We start from the raw sequence: 15,693 nt of genomic DNA, 5'->3' as shown, positions 1-15,693 counted from the left end.
TAAAAGTGGCACAGTACTTGCTTGGTTCAGATCCTAGCTATCAGACAGGCAACAATCTATACTGTTCAGCAGCACCTCATTGCCATTTTGGGCACTAACATATGGAGTACCAAAAGGATCCATACTGTTGCCTATTTTGCTTAATATCTACCTTAAGCCACTAGCTAAGCTGATTCAGTCTATGAATACTCAGTTCTACGTCTATGCGGATGATGTGCAACCACTTATACCCATTGAACCAGACTTACCTACAACCCTGAATAAAATGACTGCTAAAAATAACACATTTTGTCTAAACTCAAGTATAGCAGAGCTCCTGCGGTCCCTAGCACAAACAGTCACATACCTGACATCAAACTCCCTTTTAAATCACAGGTAAGGAACCTTGTGATACAGCTGGATTCAACACTTAAAAATCCAAACAGTCTTCAGGAGTTGCCTCTAGCCATAACATTAAGATTGGATTACTGTAATACCATCTATATCGATGTGACTATAACGGGTTTGCAATCCCTCCAATTGATTTAGCATGGCACAGCATGACTGATAGAAAGTTGTAAGCAATGTGATCACGTCAAACCATTTTTGCAGAAACTTCACTAGCTACCAGTACAATACAGGGCTCTTGAAGAACAGGATCTCTCTCTCTATGCACTTCCAAGGTAAATAAGGTCCTCCTGAGGAGTATCTCTAACCACACTCTCTCCAAAGGAAATCACATGATGTGACACCCACCAATGAGCCTTCGGATTAGCCCCTGCACTCTGGAAAGCACTCCTAGAAAGGCCTCATCTTATGCAAGAGTATCTCTCCTTCAGGAAGCAGGTAAAGGCCTGGCTCTTCTCCCAAGCCTTTGATGAAAGAAACTACTAACTAGCAAGTCACACACACAAAGGCTAACACCAGCTGCACATACTTTAGTAGAACTTGCTTATATCCAACTATTCTAGCTGAGATCGTTGTCATTCACCTTTTCTGACTCCAAATGCAACGTTTCCTTGTTAGCTACCTTAATTTTCTATCTAACTCAATTAACTCTCTTATCTGTCTGTTTCAATGTGTATTGTGTTGACATTGTAGGTAGTATATACTGTTTCATAAAGTGTACTGTTATTTGAGAATTTTTACTGTAGTAATAGTTTATTGCTTATGTCCAGGTTATACTTGCTGCACACCAGCTTGAGTGAATGTCTTCAAAAAGGTGGAAAATAAATCTTAACAATCAAACAAAGATAGATGTACATTGTTCATATACATTTGCTATTCTTGTGAAAAAGGAAACCATTTGGGAGGAAGGGACTAGAAAGGAAACTTGATCCACAAATATCCCAACATACAAGCCTGAGGTTCTTGGACATTATAAGGCAAAAGTTTGGGAATTAAATATATTAATAGCTAGAAATGGATGCATTTAATTTCAAAACCCAAGTAATTTGCACATCCTTATTAATGAACATGTTTACACATATGTCAGTCAGACAGTAGCTTAGTTAGGGGAGGCAAACAGTCCATAATGGTACTCTGTATTCAATTTCATGCTGTGCTTATTACTAGCTGCTGAAGAACATGGATGTCATAAATGCTGCCGAGTACAAGAACCTGGAATTTCATTACTCCAGGCTAAGAAGGAAAGAAGAAGTTGAAAAACGACATAAACAGAGAAAAATTGAATGGATGAGAAAAATGTGAGTTCATGTGATTTGTGAGGGCAGGATAGAGCACAGTATGCATAGATTAATTTACTCATGCACTGTCTTGTTCAAATCTATAATGCATCTTTCACAGGAGTGAGTGTGGCTGGACAAAGTGGTTACCAATCACTGTCCAAAAATACGTTTAACACAATACTAATCTGATTCTGTTTGAAGAAAAATAAAATCCCATTCACTTACTACTATCATGGTAGAGACTCATCTCTTGGCATTTTTAGTGGTGCATTTTGCTAGGGTGGAGAATGTGCAGGAGGGACTTCTTCAGCCAGAATGTACTGGACCCAGGTGAACGGGAGCTGAGCTCCTGTGCATTATAGCTCTGGTAGAACATTTCCACCACCTCTACCCCCCTCCCTGGACCTATTCAAGTATTTGAAGCAGGATTTCAACATGCCAAATGTCTTCTCGATGATGGCCCTGGTCTTCCTATGTGCCTCATACCTTTTTTCAGCTGGGGCCTTTGCGTTGACTGTGGGGGTCATTAGCCAGGTCCTAAAATGATAGCCTATGTTACCTGCAAGGGAGGGAGCAGAGGAAAAATGAGTGATGCTATAACTGATGTTGTGTGGGTTGGCACATATAGAGGGATTCATCTGTGGTGAAAGAAGGAGCAGGTTAGTGATTATTAGGATGTGAGCTCATCTGGCAGCCATCCCCCCAGTGCTCTTGCCACTCTCAAAGCTATTGTGTGCCTAATTGTGACAGAATATAGATGTCATGACAGGAAACTGGGTAACAAGCACACACATCTGTTATAAGGAGTGGTAGGACTTTTGGCTGTTATAAATTATTTCTTTGTTTGCAGGTGTAATGTAGGTGCAGTCCAGTGCTGCGAGCACTGAGTGTGCCAGCTCATAGAATTCTGTCATAGTTTGATATTGCTGCTGCTCTTGCTTAGGGAAGAGAATGTATTGAGTATCTCTCCTGAGAAAGGCCTGTAGAAACTTGAGCAGCGTGAAGTGGCTGGCTGGCTGATGCTTGATGTAGCCCCAACAGGTGTCTGAAAGGTTCCAGTAGCTAGGAGGCCCTGTCCTCTCCAAGCAGTGGACTCTAGCTCCATCTCTAACTAGTTGCACAGGTGCAGTATTGTCTCCTTATTAAACCTGAACCTACACATGAACTGTCTTCTGTCACGTCCATGAACTGTGTTCTGGACCTGTGTACTCCATGTACAGGATCTTCTGTCTCTGTGAGCTTGTGTCCACAGGAGCAACACCTTGCTTTCACACATGCTTGTACCCACCACCAGTAGCACTCAGGACTCATACTAGCTATGATACAGGGTTGAACAGAAACAGCCATAAATGGGGTGGAGGGGAGTTGAGGAGAGGTATAAGGGGGCAAGGGTTAAAGGGTTGGACAGGGTGTTTAGAAAGGGGCAAATGGAACAGAGTGGGTGTTAAGGGGGCTGTAAAGGGATAGGTGAGGTTACAGAGGTTGCTAGTTAGAAGATATGAAGCCTGACCATGCACTGAGATGTCAAGTTTCAAGTTTATTTATAATTTACTATCGCACCCTACAGAGCCCATGGAACCAGCAAGTGTTTGGGGAGGTGTATGGTTGAGAAGGAGTAGGAATGTAAGAGGAATGGGGAAAGTATGAGGAGTCTGCTGCTGCTGCAGGCTAAAAAAACAGAGCTGGTAGCTAACACAAGAATTTTAGATGATGGCCAGAGTTGGTTGGGGGGGGGGGGGGCTGACTGAATAAGCACATGAGCAGCAGCATTGCACCAGAAGGTAGTGCACGTATGTCTACCTAAAAAGTATGTGCCTGAAAAGAGACTTGTGCATACGTGCACGTGAAGAGTGATACATGCGTGTGTGTTCATGTATGCACATATGTCTGAAAAGCAAGAGTGCATGTGTAGATGTTTTTGTGTCATTTGTGAGCTCCCGTTTGAAAACTTGAGCTGGAGTGGAGAAGTCCACTGCTACAACTGTACTTGTACTCATACTGAGTGAAGGAAATTGATAACGCAAGAAATTTACTCAGCTAACTATTAAAGTAATCTGAGCGTATTAATGTGGAAACTGTCATAGTACTGCATTTGGTCTATATTCTTTCAGAAGAACCAAAGAAAGCTAAATATCTAGGAGGAATAGAGGTCATCTAGCAGAATGAACACTTGAGCTGAGTGCTCCGTCTGCCCAACAGCAAAAGTGTTATAATCTGCTAGCATTGTGGCTGGTATTACCTTTTTCAGGTACATCAGAAGCAGAAACCCTGCGAGGGAATCCGTGGGTCCGTTAGATCACAAAGGAGCAAAAGGAGTGCTCAGGGAGGACCAGGCCATAGTGGAGAAACTGAATAAATTCTTTGCTTTTGTCTTTACGGAAGATGATGCAAGAGATTTGTACCGAAAATGGTTTTCAAGGGTGATGATGTGGAGGAACTGAAAGAAATCTCGGTGAACCTGGAAGATGTACTAAGCCAAACTGACAAATTAAAGAGTAGTAAATCACCTGGTCTGGATGGCATACATCCAAGAGTACTCAAAGAACTCAAGCATGAAATTGCTGATCTGCTGTTAGTAATATGTAACCTGTCGTTAAAATCGTCCTTAGTACCACTACCACATCTGTTTCTTCTTGTCATTTTTCACACAGTGTTTCTCTCCATTGCTGACTGAACAAATCTTTTGTCAGCTGTGCTCTAACTTTCCTGTTCCTGCTCTATTGGGCACACAGTGGGCCTGAGACATGCCTAAATCAACAGCAGTAGTAGTAGCACTTCACAAGGCATGCCGTTGCTGATAGCATTTTCCCCAATGTATGAGCTGAATGGACATGACTTACCCATTAGACATTCTGTTTTGCTTTGTAACCTGTTGGTAACATTTCTAAAATTTAAAGAACCCCTCCCCCACCCCTAAAAAACACACACACACACACACACACACACACATGGAAAATTCTTTTGCCTTCACATCTTAATTATAAACTGCAGCTTTTGCAATCAAAATTCGGTTGCCAGAGGCTTTTGTTTCTTCCCTACATGTAGGTACTATGAAGGCAGCTTGCGTGCTGAGACAAAGGACCCTGCTGCTGCTGATCTGGTTCAGCGAGCTACAGAAGGGATGATATACAGCGTTGAACAACACGGACTAGATGGAGTGATGGAGTGGGAAGTAGATGAACTTTTAAAATGGACAAACGCTCTCAACTTTGAAGAGTAAATATTTTTCCTTTGTTTTTTGAAAACAAATACCCATACTGTTGCTAGAATTTCTCTCTCTCTATTATTAATCACATGTGTACCACATGTACACAGCATTAGTCCCTACTCCCTGGATGTTACCGTACAGTCGCAGAGGAATATTTCAACTTGCTTCTTTAGAGTAGAACAAACCAAAATGCTCTAAATTATGCTTGGACAAATTAGATCACTTTTTTTCATGGCTCTTTCTGGGCACATTTCAAAATTTTGTTTTGCATTTAGGGGCCTTTTACACTAACTTTCAGTGAGGTTATGCAGTCACCGCATATGTGGTCCATTTACAAAGGCGCGCTAGCATTTTTAGTGTGTGCTAAATATAAAGCATATGCGAAACGCTAGAGATGCCCATATATTCCTATGGGCATCTCTAGCGTTTAGCACACGCTAATCATTAGTGCACACTAAAAACGCTACTGCACCTTTGTAAAAGACCCCCAATAATTACAAAAATTAATGCACGGTAAGTGCAGAAACTCCATGCTAACCGTTAGGAGTGTTCTCAGCAGTTTCCCCATTCAGTTAACAAAGAGGAAAAAAATGTAATGTCATGTCAACTGCATAGCAGGAATGTGCAGTTACCAGTTCTGCATTAACTCTCCGGTACAGTTCCTGCACATTCCCCACTAGCGTGCACAAACTGTTAAGGTGCTCAGCTAATTGTTAATGCGCATTAATTGCCATGTTAACATCTAACACAGCTTAGTAAATAGGCCCCTTACTATTTTTGAAACTGTGAACTCACGGCGTAATTTGACTGTTTCATTTGGGGGAGGGGCATATTAGCATATTCATTTGTGTGTGTGTGTGTATATATATATACATATATATGCAAATGAATATGCTAATATGGTTATTTCCAAAAAAGCCAGCTCTTTCTCCCTCCCTTCCTTCCTTCCTTCCTTCTTTCCTCCTTATCCAGAACTCCTTCTTCCTCTCCAGTAGTATTTCCCTACCCCTTTTCCCATACCATGCCAGTGTTGACCTTAGAAATGCATAGGCTCTATATGTAGATCCTTCAAGAGGTAGTGTGTCATGATTTAGGCTCTAAAACCCTTTCTAATGTTTTGGTGCCACCTCAGTAAGGCCAACACACAATCTCTCCACTGCAAAACACTATACACAAACTTGTGCAAAAACACACTCATAACCTTACCAAACCATAACAGCACTAATTCCAAGGACAGGACGAGCTACAACCTTATGCATGGAAGGCAGCACTGTAATTACATCGGGCTCTAAAATACCAGTACACTACCTAGTGAAAAAAACAAAACAGAAAGGGCTGCAAATACTACACACTGGCAGAAAACTGCACCTTGAACACACATGAAAAACACATGACACAACAGATATGACACAAGGAACTAGAAATAAAAAAATATGAAGGCAAAATACTGAACTGGAAAGTTACCTCAAGAAGTTACTCAGCATGCAGCAATACTAGAGAAACAGAAACTTACGTGCAAAATATCACAGATGCACATTTCCAAAAGCTGACATATTCTGAATAAAATACTTTTTTTCTACCTTTGTTGTCTGAGCATTTAGTTTTTCTATTCGCTTTGGTCCCAGTGTCTTTTGTTTTATGCAGTGTCTTCTTTCCATTTGATATTTTTTCACTCACCATGTCCACCATCCTCCTCTCCATGTCCAGCGATTTCTCTTCTCTCCCCTGCCCTCCCCTTCATGTCCAGTGATTTTCTTCTGCCCCTGCCCTTCCCTCCATGTCCAGTTATTTTGCCTCTCTCCCCTGCCCTCCCCTCCCATCCATGTCTAGTGATTCTCCTCTGCCCTCCCCCTTTTCAGTCTCCTTCAGTTCCAACCCAGCACCACCTGCCCGCCCTCAGATCCCCGACAGCCCTCCTCTCCGTTCCTTCCTGCCGCCCACGTTTAAACCTTTTAAGTCACAGCGACGGCAGTGAAGAAAATAGCACAGCGGGCTCGCCTCCAGCTTTTCCCTTCCCTCACACAGTGTCCCGTCTTTGCGGAAACAGGAAATACATCAGCAGAGGAAGGCGGGACACTGTGTGAGAGAAGGAAAAAGCTGGAGGCGAGCCTGCTGTGCTATTTTCTTCACTGCCGTCGCTGCGACTTAAAAGGTTTAAACGTGGGCGGCAGGAAGGAACAGAGAGGAGAGGAGGGCTGTCAGGTTGCTGAGGGTGGGAAGGAGGGACCAAGAGCTGCCTGCAGCATTGCGCCGACCCTGTGTTTGGGGGGACAATGCCCCCCTTGCCCCCCCCCCCAAACTACGCCCATGGGTGAGCTAGTTTGTATGTATGGAATGAAAGAAGGCTGGCTGAGCAGACACACAAAAAAAATGAACCTGAAATAAGACATATGGCCATATGAGAGACTGAAAATAAGAGGAAAAGGTAGAGGAAAGGTACATCAGAATGGTTGCTAGACTTTTCTTGCTTCATTGTATCATAGTATTTCAGTGAAAGGACATAACCACATGACTAACAGACTGAAATGGTCCATGTTAGCAGATGTGTGGTATGCACCAGAGAGCTTGAAGCTTCATTAGATGAGGTCAATTTTGGTACTAGCACTGCTAGCAAGTTTATTTATTTATTTGGATTTTGCTCACACCTTTTTCAGTAGTAGCTCAAGGTGAGTTACATTCAGGTACAATAGATATTTCTCTGTCCCAGGAAGGCTCACAATCTAGGTTTGTACCTGAGGCAATGGAGGATTAAATGACTTGCCCAAGATCACAAGGAGCAGCAGTGGGATTTGAACTGGCCACCTCTGGATTTCAAGACCAGTGCTCTAACCACTAAGCCACTCCTAGTAATTTGTACCACAATCATATGTAAGAGGAGCTAAAAAGGTTCTTAATTTTATGACACCTTCCAAAATATGTTTCTCTTTATTTAGGTATACTGGCAACTGGAGTGAAACTGGAGTAAGCAACTCATCCTGTGCCTGGAAAGGTAAACTAAATTATTTCCATCCCTTCAGAATTTTGGAAATTCATTTTGCTTCAGGTACAAGAAGGATAGTAAGTATATGTAGGTGATGCCACCAACAAAGCTCAGACATGGGAAAGCTCTCTCCTATTCTTTTTAGAAGCATAGCTTTTAGCGTCACTGTTCATGTGGTAGAGTTCCCACAGTGTGGCCCAATTCAGTTCATTCTTGTCCAAGGAACTGAACAGGCTTCTGTCCCCTGTGGTATTCCATTTTTCTCATGTTATCTATAATATTTTTTCTGAACCTGTGCTTGTTCTAGGGTTTTTCTATTTTTTTTTTTAAACCTTGGGGGTTCCTTAGTCAGGATTTTCAACGCATTGAAGATTTCTTTCTTTTTTTTATTTATATCCTACTCTTCACTGTTTTCCCTCGGTGCTTTTGGTGGCTCAGTTTTTACAAAATTGAGTCATTTGATTTTGCATCTGCCATTTGTTTCAACAGTATGGCTGAGAAGAAAGCCTCTAGTGACTTAAGAGGTATGGGCTTTGCAGCAAGACCATATCTAGAATGGATGCCCACAACTGGTGCTTGCAGTGCCAGGGCCCAGAGATCCTGAAGCCCTTAAGTATCCTTTGTGCTTTCAGTTGACATGAATAAGTCTTCATGGCCATGAAAAGCAGAAGGAAAGCCTGTTTGATTCATCAGAGTCTGAGCCATGTTCATTGGCATTGGAGTCATTAAACCCAAAGGAAGCTTGAGCTGCACTGAACAATAAGGAAGTGCATTCAATTGAAATGACATGAGAAATGTCAATAATATTTCCCATGTCATTTTGTGTAATGTTTTGCCTGACACAGGGGTTTCCCTGTGTTGTAAATAGTGCATACTCTTTCAAAAAGTGTGCACCACTATTCATGAACAGTGCAGGTTATTGAGAAATAGTGTGCATTCTTCCGAAAGAGTGCACACTTCACATAAAGCATATACTGTTTCCCAACAGTATGAGCTATTTTTGAAATGAAAAAAAATTACCCTCCTCCCCCCAAGCAAAATGAAAATTAATGGAAACAAGGGAAACTAAACAAAATGAAAAGTTCTGGCTGCACACCCCTACTGTACAATGAGGATACACTTCTATTGAGGAAACCTTAATCTCCTTCCATGCTAAGCATTTATAGTATCTTTTTGAAGAAGGGTTCCATCTGTGTGGCACTTGCATCAAAGACTTGGGATGCTGAGCACTGAATGAGGCAAAGATGCATCAGCATTGAAACTTGTTAGAACAGAACGCCAGGTCTACTCAGATTTTGGCAGCAGCCATATCTATGAAGCATCCCTTGATGGAGGAATCCTCAACTTCTTCAATGTCAAATGAAATATGACAGACTGCAGGACTCCAGTGCCCGATTGCTGATAAACCTCAGGTGACTTAGGAGAACTTGGCCTCTCCTACAGAGCCTCTCTCAGTATTGGCATTGGCATTCTTTGAGGAGGAACTTGATAGAAGAATCGGGGAGTATCTCATCTGGCTCAAATCAATATTCCAGCACTATAGAGGCAGGTGGAAGTTAAAGTAATCCTCAAAGTTCATGCTTTGCCTGGAAGTTTGTCATCAGTAGGATCAAGAAGAGCATCAGAGTCATAGTCAACTGCCCCAATTTTCTATATCAAGTTCATCAGGGGAGAAAGTTGTTCTATGGCATCCATTGATATCAAGGTCTAAACACCAACAGCCAAGGCATACTCTCAGTGAGGACTTGACTTCTAGATAAGACCAAACTCTGAATTTTCCAGCTGAGTAATTTTCTGAGTCTGAATCTGAGTAATCCTGGGTTTCTCTTTGAGAGCCAGCAGAGTTCTCTGAAGTACATAAGTATTGCCATACTGGGACAGACAGAAGGTCCAATCAAGCCCAGCATCCTGTTTCCAACAGTAGCCAAATCACGTCACAAGTACCTGGCAAGATCCCAAAACAGTACAATACATTTTATGCTGCTTATCCTAGAAATAAGCAGTGGATTTTCCCCAGGTCCATTTTAATACTGGTCTATGGACTTTTCCTTTAGGAAGCCATCCAAACCTTTTTAAAACCCCGCTAAGCTCCCTCAGTCTCTCCCCAGGAGACCTCTTCTTCACAAATATTATATGGAAATTGGCTAACACCATTCTATTTCAATTAGAGGAGAAACCCAGCACAGAAATACTTGTCATCTACCCATTCCTTAACCCCCCCCCCCCCCAAGGATACACTGATAAGAATGAAGGAAGCCCCTTCTCAAAGCAACTGTTCAACTCAAATACATGGTTCAGAGGTTCTCCTGACCTTAAGAATAAGCAGTTTATTCACCATTCTGAGGTGACTGAATCCACTTTCAAGATGCCACAAACCCACTCTTTAGTGCTCAAGGGAAGGAATGCTTATATATTGGACTCCATTGAGAGAAAAAATTTCTATAACATTATACTTTCTTCCCACACAGCTAATTATCAGCTGTACATGGGCCGGTATGTAAGAGACACTTTACCTAAGACAGAGGACTTTGCAGATTCTTTCCCTTAAGAGAAATCTGAGAATCTTATGGCCACTAGTGGACAAAGGGCAGGAGTGTGGAAAGCACATGACCATTTGGACCTTATCCAGGGAGAGGGTACAATATACACTAGAGAACCTATGCTGCACCTCTTTCTCATATAGAAATAGATGGGACATTTTATTTTGGGGTCGGGGGTATTTTTCTTTTTTTGGAACCTTTGGTCCCATCTAGTTTATTTTCAGACTTGATCTATTTTTTCACTGGTTTGTCCTGCAGGCCAAAGTTGGTCCCATTATGTTAAATTTTCAGACTAACATTGCCCCAGACAGATATTTTCAACCACTGATATATTTTTCCAATTCTTGAGCTGTAAAGAAAAGGGGTATGCTTATATTCTGTCTTAGGGAAAAAAGTGGTATTACTGTAAAATGTTATATATATATATATATATATATTTAGATTTGACTTATTTTCTATCCTTTATTTAGGTTCCCAGTTTGTTGCACCACCATCTTATCAATGTGATTGATCACTTCAGAAAATGTCAGCAGTTATTTATGCTTGTGAATTCAATGAGGTTAAATGAAATGAATTAAGAACCTTTCACCATCGAAGAACCATCGAATTCCTGAACATTAAAACACAATTTCGAAACCTATCCTTGACTTCATGAATCCTATCAGACTATGGTTCTCCAAGAAGGAAAGAAAGGGCGGTTCAGTTATGTATTCAACATGGGAGCAGCAATGACTTTTTTTATTTGTAAAATTCTTGATCAACATTTTAATAATTTTTGAATGTGAAAAATACAGCTTTTTATATGTTGCCATTTTTTAAATTTTCTTTAATTGCATAATACAGTTTAATCAAAATATTTGCCAGCAACCACAATAACAAAGTAAAAGATGATAGAACAAGCTCAAATTGGCCCATTTAGTTTGCTCAACCTTAATTCTTACACTGGGGAATATAAATTACATTCTCAACCCAGCACCAGTTGCATATCCCCAGTCTTTTAATTGCTTTCAATCCCTTTCCTACCATTGTCCTCCTGTTTTTTTCCCCACAAGGATGATCATAATGTCCTTACAGTAATGGCCTCTACTATCTCCACTGGTAGGCCATTTCTAATTTTACATTCTTATAGGATTCTTGCAAGACAAATACTAAAGTTTAATATTCAGATTCCTTTTTGTGGGACAGGTGGAAGTTTGCTGACTTCTAGAGTTGCTGGGAAGAGCATGACAGATAGCTTGGTGATCCCAGTCCATCCTGTGACATTAGTATCTCTGATGCTCCTGTGACTCCATTTACTCCCCCATATTAGTTACAGGAGCAATTTCTGACCACTTGCCACATAGAGGCATGCTGAAGTGGCTTGTTCCTTGGGAAAAATGCCTTCCTGGAAGCATATGGACTGTTAGGATCATAAGCACCATTTCATGAGATAATTATCTTCCGGGGCTCTCCTAAAAGTCCTTACATAATCTACCCAAACGTGGGGTAACTGTATAGTTCAACCTCCCAGTGGAGCAAATATATCAGGACTGAAGGCATGAAACAAGAACAGGGTATCTTTATTGATGGGAAAGTTAGATTCAGTGGGTTGCCATCACCTCTCTTCCCTACCCTACATTTTCTGGTTCCTTTTCCATCTACCATTTTCTTCTATTCCCTTTTTAAGTCCTCTCCTCCTACTCCTAGCCATCGCTCACTTTGATGCTTGGCCAGTTCATTTGTTCCCTCAGCTCAGAACCCTAGTTCTTCATACTTGTAATCCTGATACATATCCCTATCTGAGTTAGGTTCAGCCTCCTGTATTGCTCCTTTGCAAGTCTTGACCCTTCTCATTCTCTCAGTCTTTTGTTTTATGGTGCTGGCATGGGCCACTCCAGTCTTTCTATGGTATGAACTGCATGGCAAGATCTACAAGTGTGTAGGGCTCTGTGCTGTTCAGATCATACTGCTAAACTGATTCTGTACTAGGAGGCTGATGAGAGAGTGGGCAGACAAATAGACATTATTACGCCTATGCTTCTGCTAAATGCAAACTAGGTATCATGAGAGAAAGATGTATATAATAAGGGATCAAGGGAAGAACACCACTTGTAGGGTTTCTACTGTCACAACGCTCGTTATGGGCTTCTGGAAACTAATTCTTTCACAAAATGGAGAAAAGATACATCAGTAATTGCTCTTGTAAGAGAAATCACTTGTAGCTGAAATAAAATTGTACCTAACACAAAATATTCTATAGAATTAATCTAAAATTTCAGAGACTTTCAAGACTAGTTAAAGAGACTGAAGAAGTTATCTCATTGCAAAGTTCTTTTGAATGACTGAACACCCCCCCCCCCCTGACAGAATAGTAGTTCCTAAAAAGGCAGTTCCACTCATTCTTTACACTACCAAAATGTCAAAATGCTGTCAGTACTGGAGATCTTCAATAAAGAGCACTTGATGAGATCTATTATATGTTTTGATGGTTATAGTAAATGCCTGCAATATTCTAAAATGGAAACTACTTTAAGGAGGCATGGGATTGGTGACTTTGTATATCTTGTATTTGACAAACATTATAAAAAGAGAGGGATTACTGTTTACACATGTACAAAATGGATCATTTTATGACTATGGAAATCAAGTTCTATGTAATATGTAAATGGTTTCAGGATATTGATACAATAGGATCACATGAAAAAATGATATATATGTGGCACAAGATCAATTACAAGATTAACAATAAGATCTGGAAGCTTTATTGAATATAAAGATGCAACCACACTATTCTTCACACAAACAATATTAATTTGGTATTGGATCGTAAGATTTTGATGCCTTGCCAAAATATATAATTCAGAATGCTCAGGGTATCATTTTCAAAAATCCTCCCTATTCACATGCAGAAGCCCAGAGGCAGGCTGAGCTGGGGATTTTCAATGTATGGATGAAATAATGATACTGGGAAGAAGGAATTAGATTTATTAGGACCTGGAAAGTACTTTGGGAAATGTGTAGCTCCACCTAAATCATGAAAGAAACAGGCCACTGCAGCTAATATTTAAAAAGGACAGCGCAACTTTTAAAACTGTTCACCCATCTGTCCAGGAGCTGAACCTCAGCAGAAAGTAGGTCATGACTTTTTGGCTTCTTAAATTTTTTTTTAAATATTTCTATAATTGTTTCGTTATGTTAAAAGTATAGAGTATAATGTATAAATCAGTTAAAAGGCATCAGGAATGTGAAAAATGCAAAAGGGTGTGAAAAATTTCCAAGGTACTGTACTTGAATAGTTAGGGTCATTGTCTTGGCAAACCTTCCGGGTCCTAATGCAGCAAAGCAGCTGCACACAATATCATCTTCATAATGGTGCCTGACAATTAGTACAGTGTTCTTATTTGGAAAGTCTGTGGTTGATTTTGCCAAACATGCTTGATGTGAAAGGGCATTTTTGATATGTTGTCTAAATCTAACTTCGGTTGTTTTGCTGAAAACGTCCAAAAATCAAGTGGCGAACATGGCTATTTTTAAATCTGAAAAATGGCCTTTTGTTTTGAAAATGGCCATTTCCTAGACGTTTTGTGCTCAGTGCGTTTTTTTGTGTGACCATTTTCAAAAAGAAAAAAAAGTCTGAAGAAAATAAAACACACAAAAAAACCAGCATTCTTAGTAGACGGGCCACATAGACATCCCAGCAAAGTAGTACAGCACACTAGGGAGTGCTGCAGTGGACTTTACATAAAAAGTCCCAGGTACACATCTCACTGTTAGCCCCTTATATTGTATGGGGAGCCCACCAAAACTCACCAAAAACCTACTGTATCCAACTGAACACCACTACAATAGCCTTTATGCTTGCAGACGTCACCTATATGTGGGTACAGTAAGTTTTTGGTGGGTTTTGAATGGCTCACACTTTCCACCACAAGTGTAAGAGTGGGATGTGAGCCTGGGTCTCCTTCTCTACAATGCACTGAACCAATCACTAGGCTACTCCAGGGATCTGCTTGCTGCTCTAACAGGACTGGCCTTAACATCTGACGCTATCATAGATGCTGGTCTTTCACAACTTGAGGGGTGGGAAGGGGTCAGTAACCACTATGGGAGAAAGGAGGGGGGTCATGCCTTAATCCCTCCTGTGGTCATTTGGTAATTTATGGCACCTTTTTATGACAGTCATGATTGAAACAGGGCCAGACCAAAATGCCCAACTTCTAGCCCTGGGCGTTCTTACTATGTTCCATTACGGCAGAAAAACGTCCAAGTTGTAGGAACACTCAGATTCCATCCTCTTGTGATGTGGATGTGCTGCAGACTAACTGCACAGAAAAATGTTTTAAAATGTGTTTTGAAAATAGTGATTTGGATGTTTTTGCAAGAAAAATGTCCCATCTCCCACTTAGTGGATGTTTTTCCGTTTAAAAAAATAAGCCCCACAGTGACTTAAAATATACTTTTTAAAAATTCCTTTGTCCATACACATTAATGAAGAAGTATTGTGGGCCATTAAGATTCTTTTTAAGAAGCAGTTGTTTCATCCTAGCTCCATGAATACCATTCTCATTGTTTTATTTCCTGATAGTTGTCAAATGAACCCTCAAATCAGATAAAGTGAAAGAGGGGACAGATCTATAGATGCTAGTCAGGCTCTTTTTTTTTTTTTGTGACTTCATAAATGATTTTTTAAAATTTACCCTTCAGGCAATCTTGGCAGGATGACTGCTTCTGGATAGAGACAGAGTAGTCTTCAACTTTTTCCATTTGTAGAAACCATTTAGCAACCCTGTCCAGACAAGTGAACCTCAATTATGTTTAAAAAAATATTCTCATTAAGTTTCTTTTGATTGTGGCATGATGAATTCCCACAAACATTTATGGTGAAACCAAACTCCCAAACCTTTGGACCTTAATACATAAGAACATTCGCGTTGCCACATTGGGACAGACTGAAGGTCCATCAAGCCCAGTACCCTGTTTCTAACAGTGGCCAATCCAGGTCACAAATACCTGGCAAGATCCCAGAAAAGTAAAACAAATTTTATAATGTTTACCCTAGAAATAAGCAGTAGATTTTCCCCAAGTCCATCTTATTAATGGCTTATGGACTTTTAGGAAATTACCCAAATCGTTTTAAAAAAATCTACTAAGCTAACTGCTTTTACCACATTCTCTGGCAATGAATTCCAGAGTTTAATTACACGTTGAATGAAGAAATATTTTCTCAGGTTTAAATTTACTACTTAGTAGCTTCGTTGCGTGCCCCCTAGTTCTTAGTATTTTTGGAAAGTGTAAACGAGATTCATATCTACCTGTCCC

At 40.6% G+C, this 15,693-nt stretch overlaps 1 protein-coding gene across 3 annotated transcripts in view; it reads left to right on the top strand.

Moving 5' to 3' along the window:
• The window catches only part of C4H11orf65 (chromosome 4 C11orf65 homolog), a 71,606-nt gene extending 58,061 nt beyond the window's left edge, over nt 1–13,545 (top strand). For all 3 annotated transcript variants that reach the window (XM_030200273.1, XM_030200270.1, XM_030200272.1), the window contains 4 exons: nt 1,555–1,685; nt 4,713–4,883; nt 7,809–7,864; nt 10,866–13,545. In XM_030200273.1, coding sequence (XP_030056133.1) covers nt 1,555–1,685; nt 4,713–4,883; nt 7,809–7,864; nt 10,866–10,906 — 399 coding nt within the window. In that variant the 3' untranslated portion in view covers nt 10,907–13,545. The remainder of the gene's footprint in view (nt 1–1,554; nt 1,686–4,712; nt 4,884–7,808; nt 7,865–10,865) is intronic.
• Nucleotides 13,546–15,693: the final 2,148 nt, after the last annotated feature.

This window comes from Microcaecilia unicolor, chromosome 4, assembly GCF_901765095.1.
Source record: "Microcaecilia unicolor chromosome 4, aMicUni1.1, whole genome shotgun sequence".
Classification (NCBI taxonomy): domain Eukaryota; kingdom Metazoa; phylum Chordata; class Amphibia; order Gymnophiona; family Siphonopidae; genus Microcaecilia; species Microcaecilia unicolor.
Note: the sequence above shows the minus strand (reverse complement) of the source record. Positions and strands in the feature narration are given on the sequence as shown.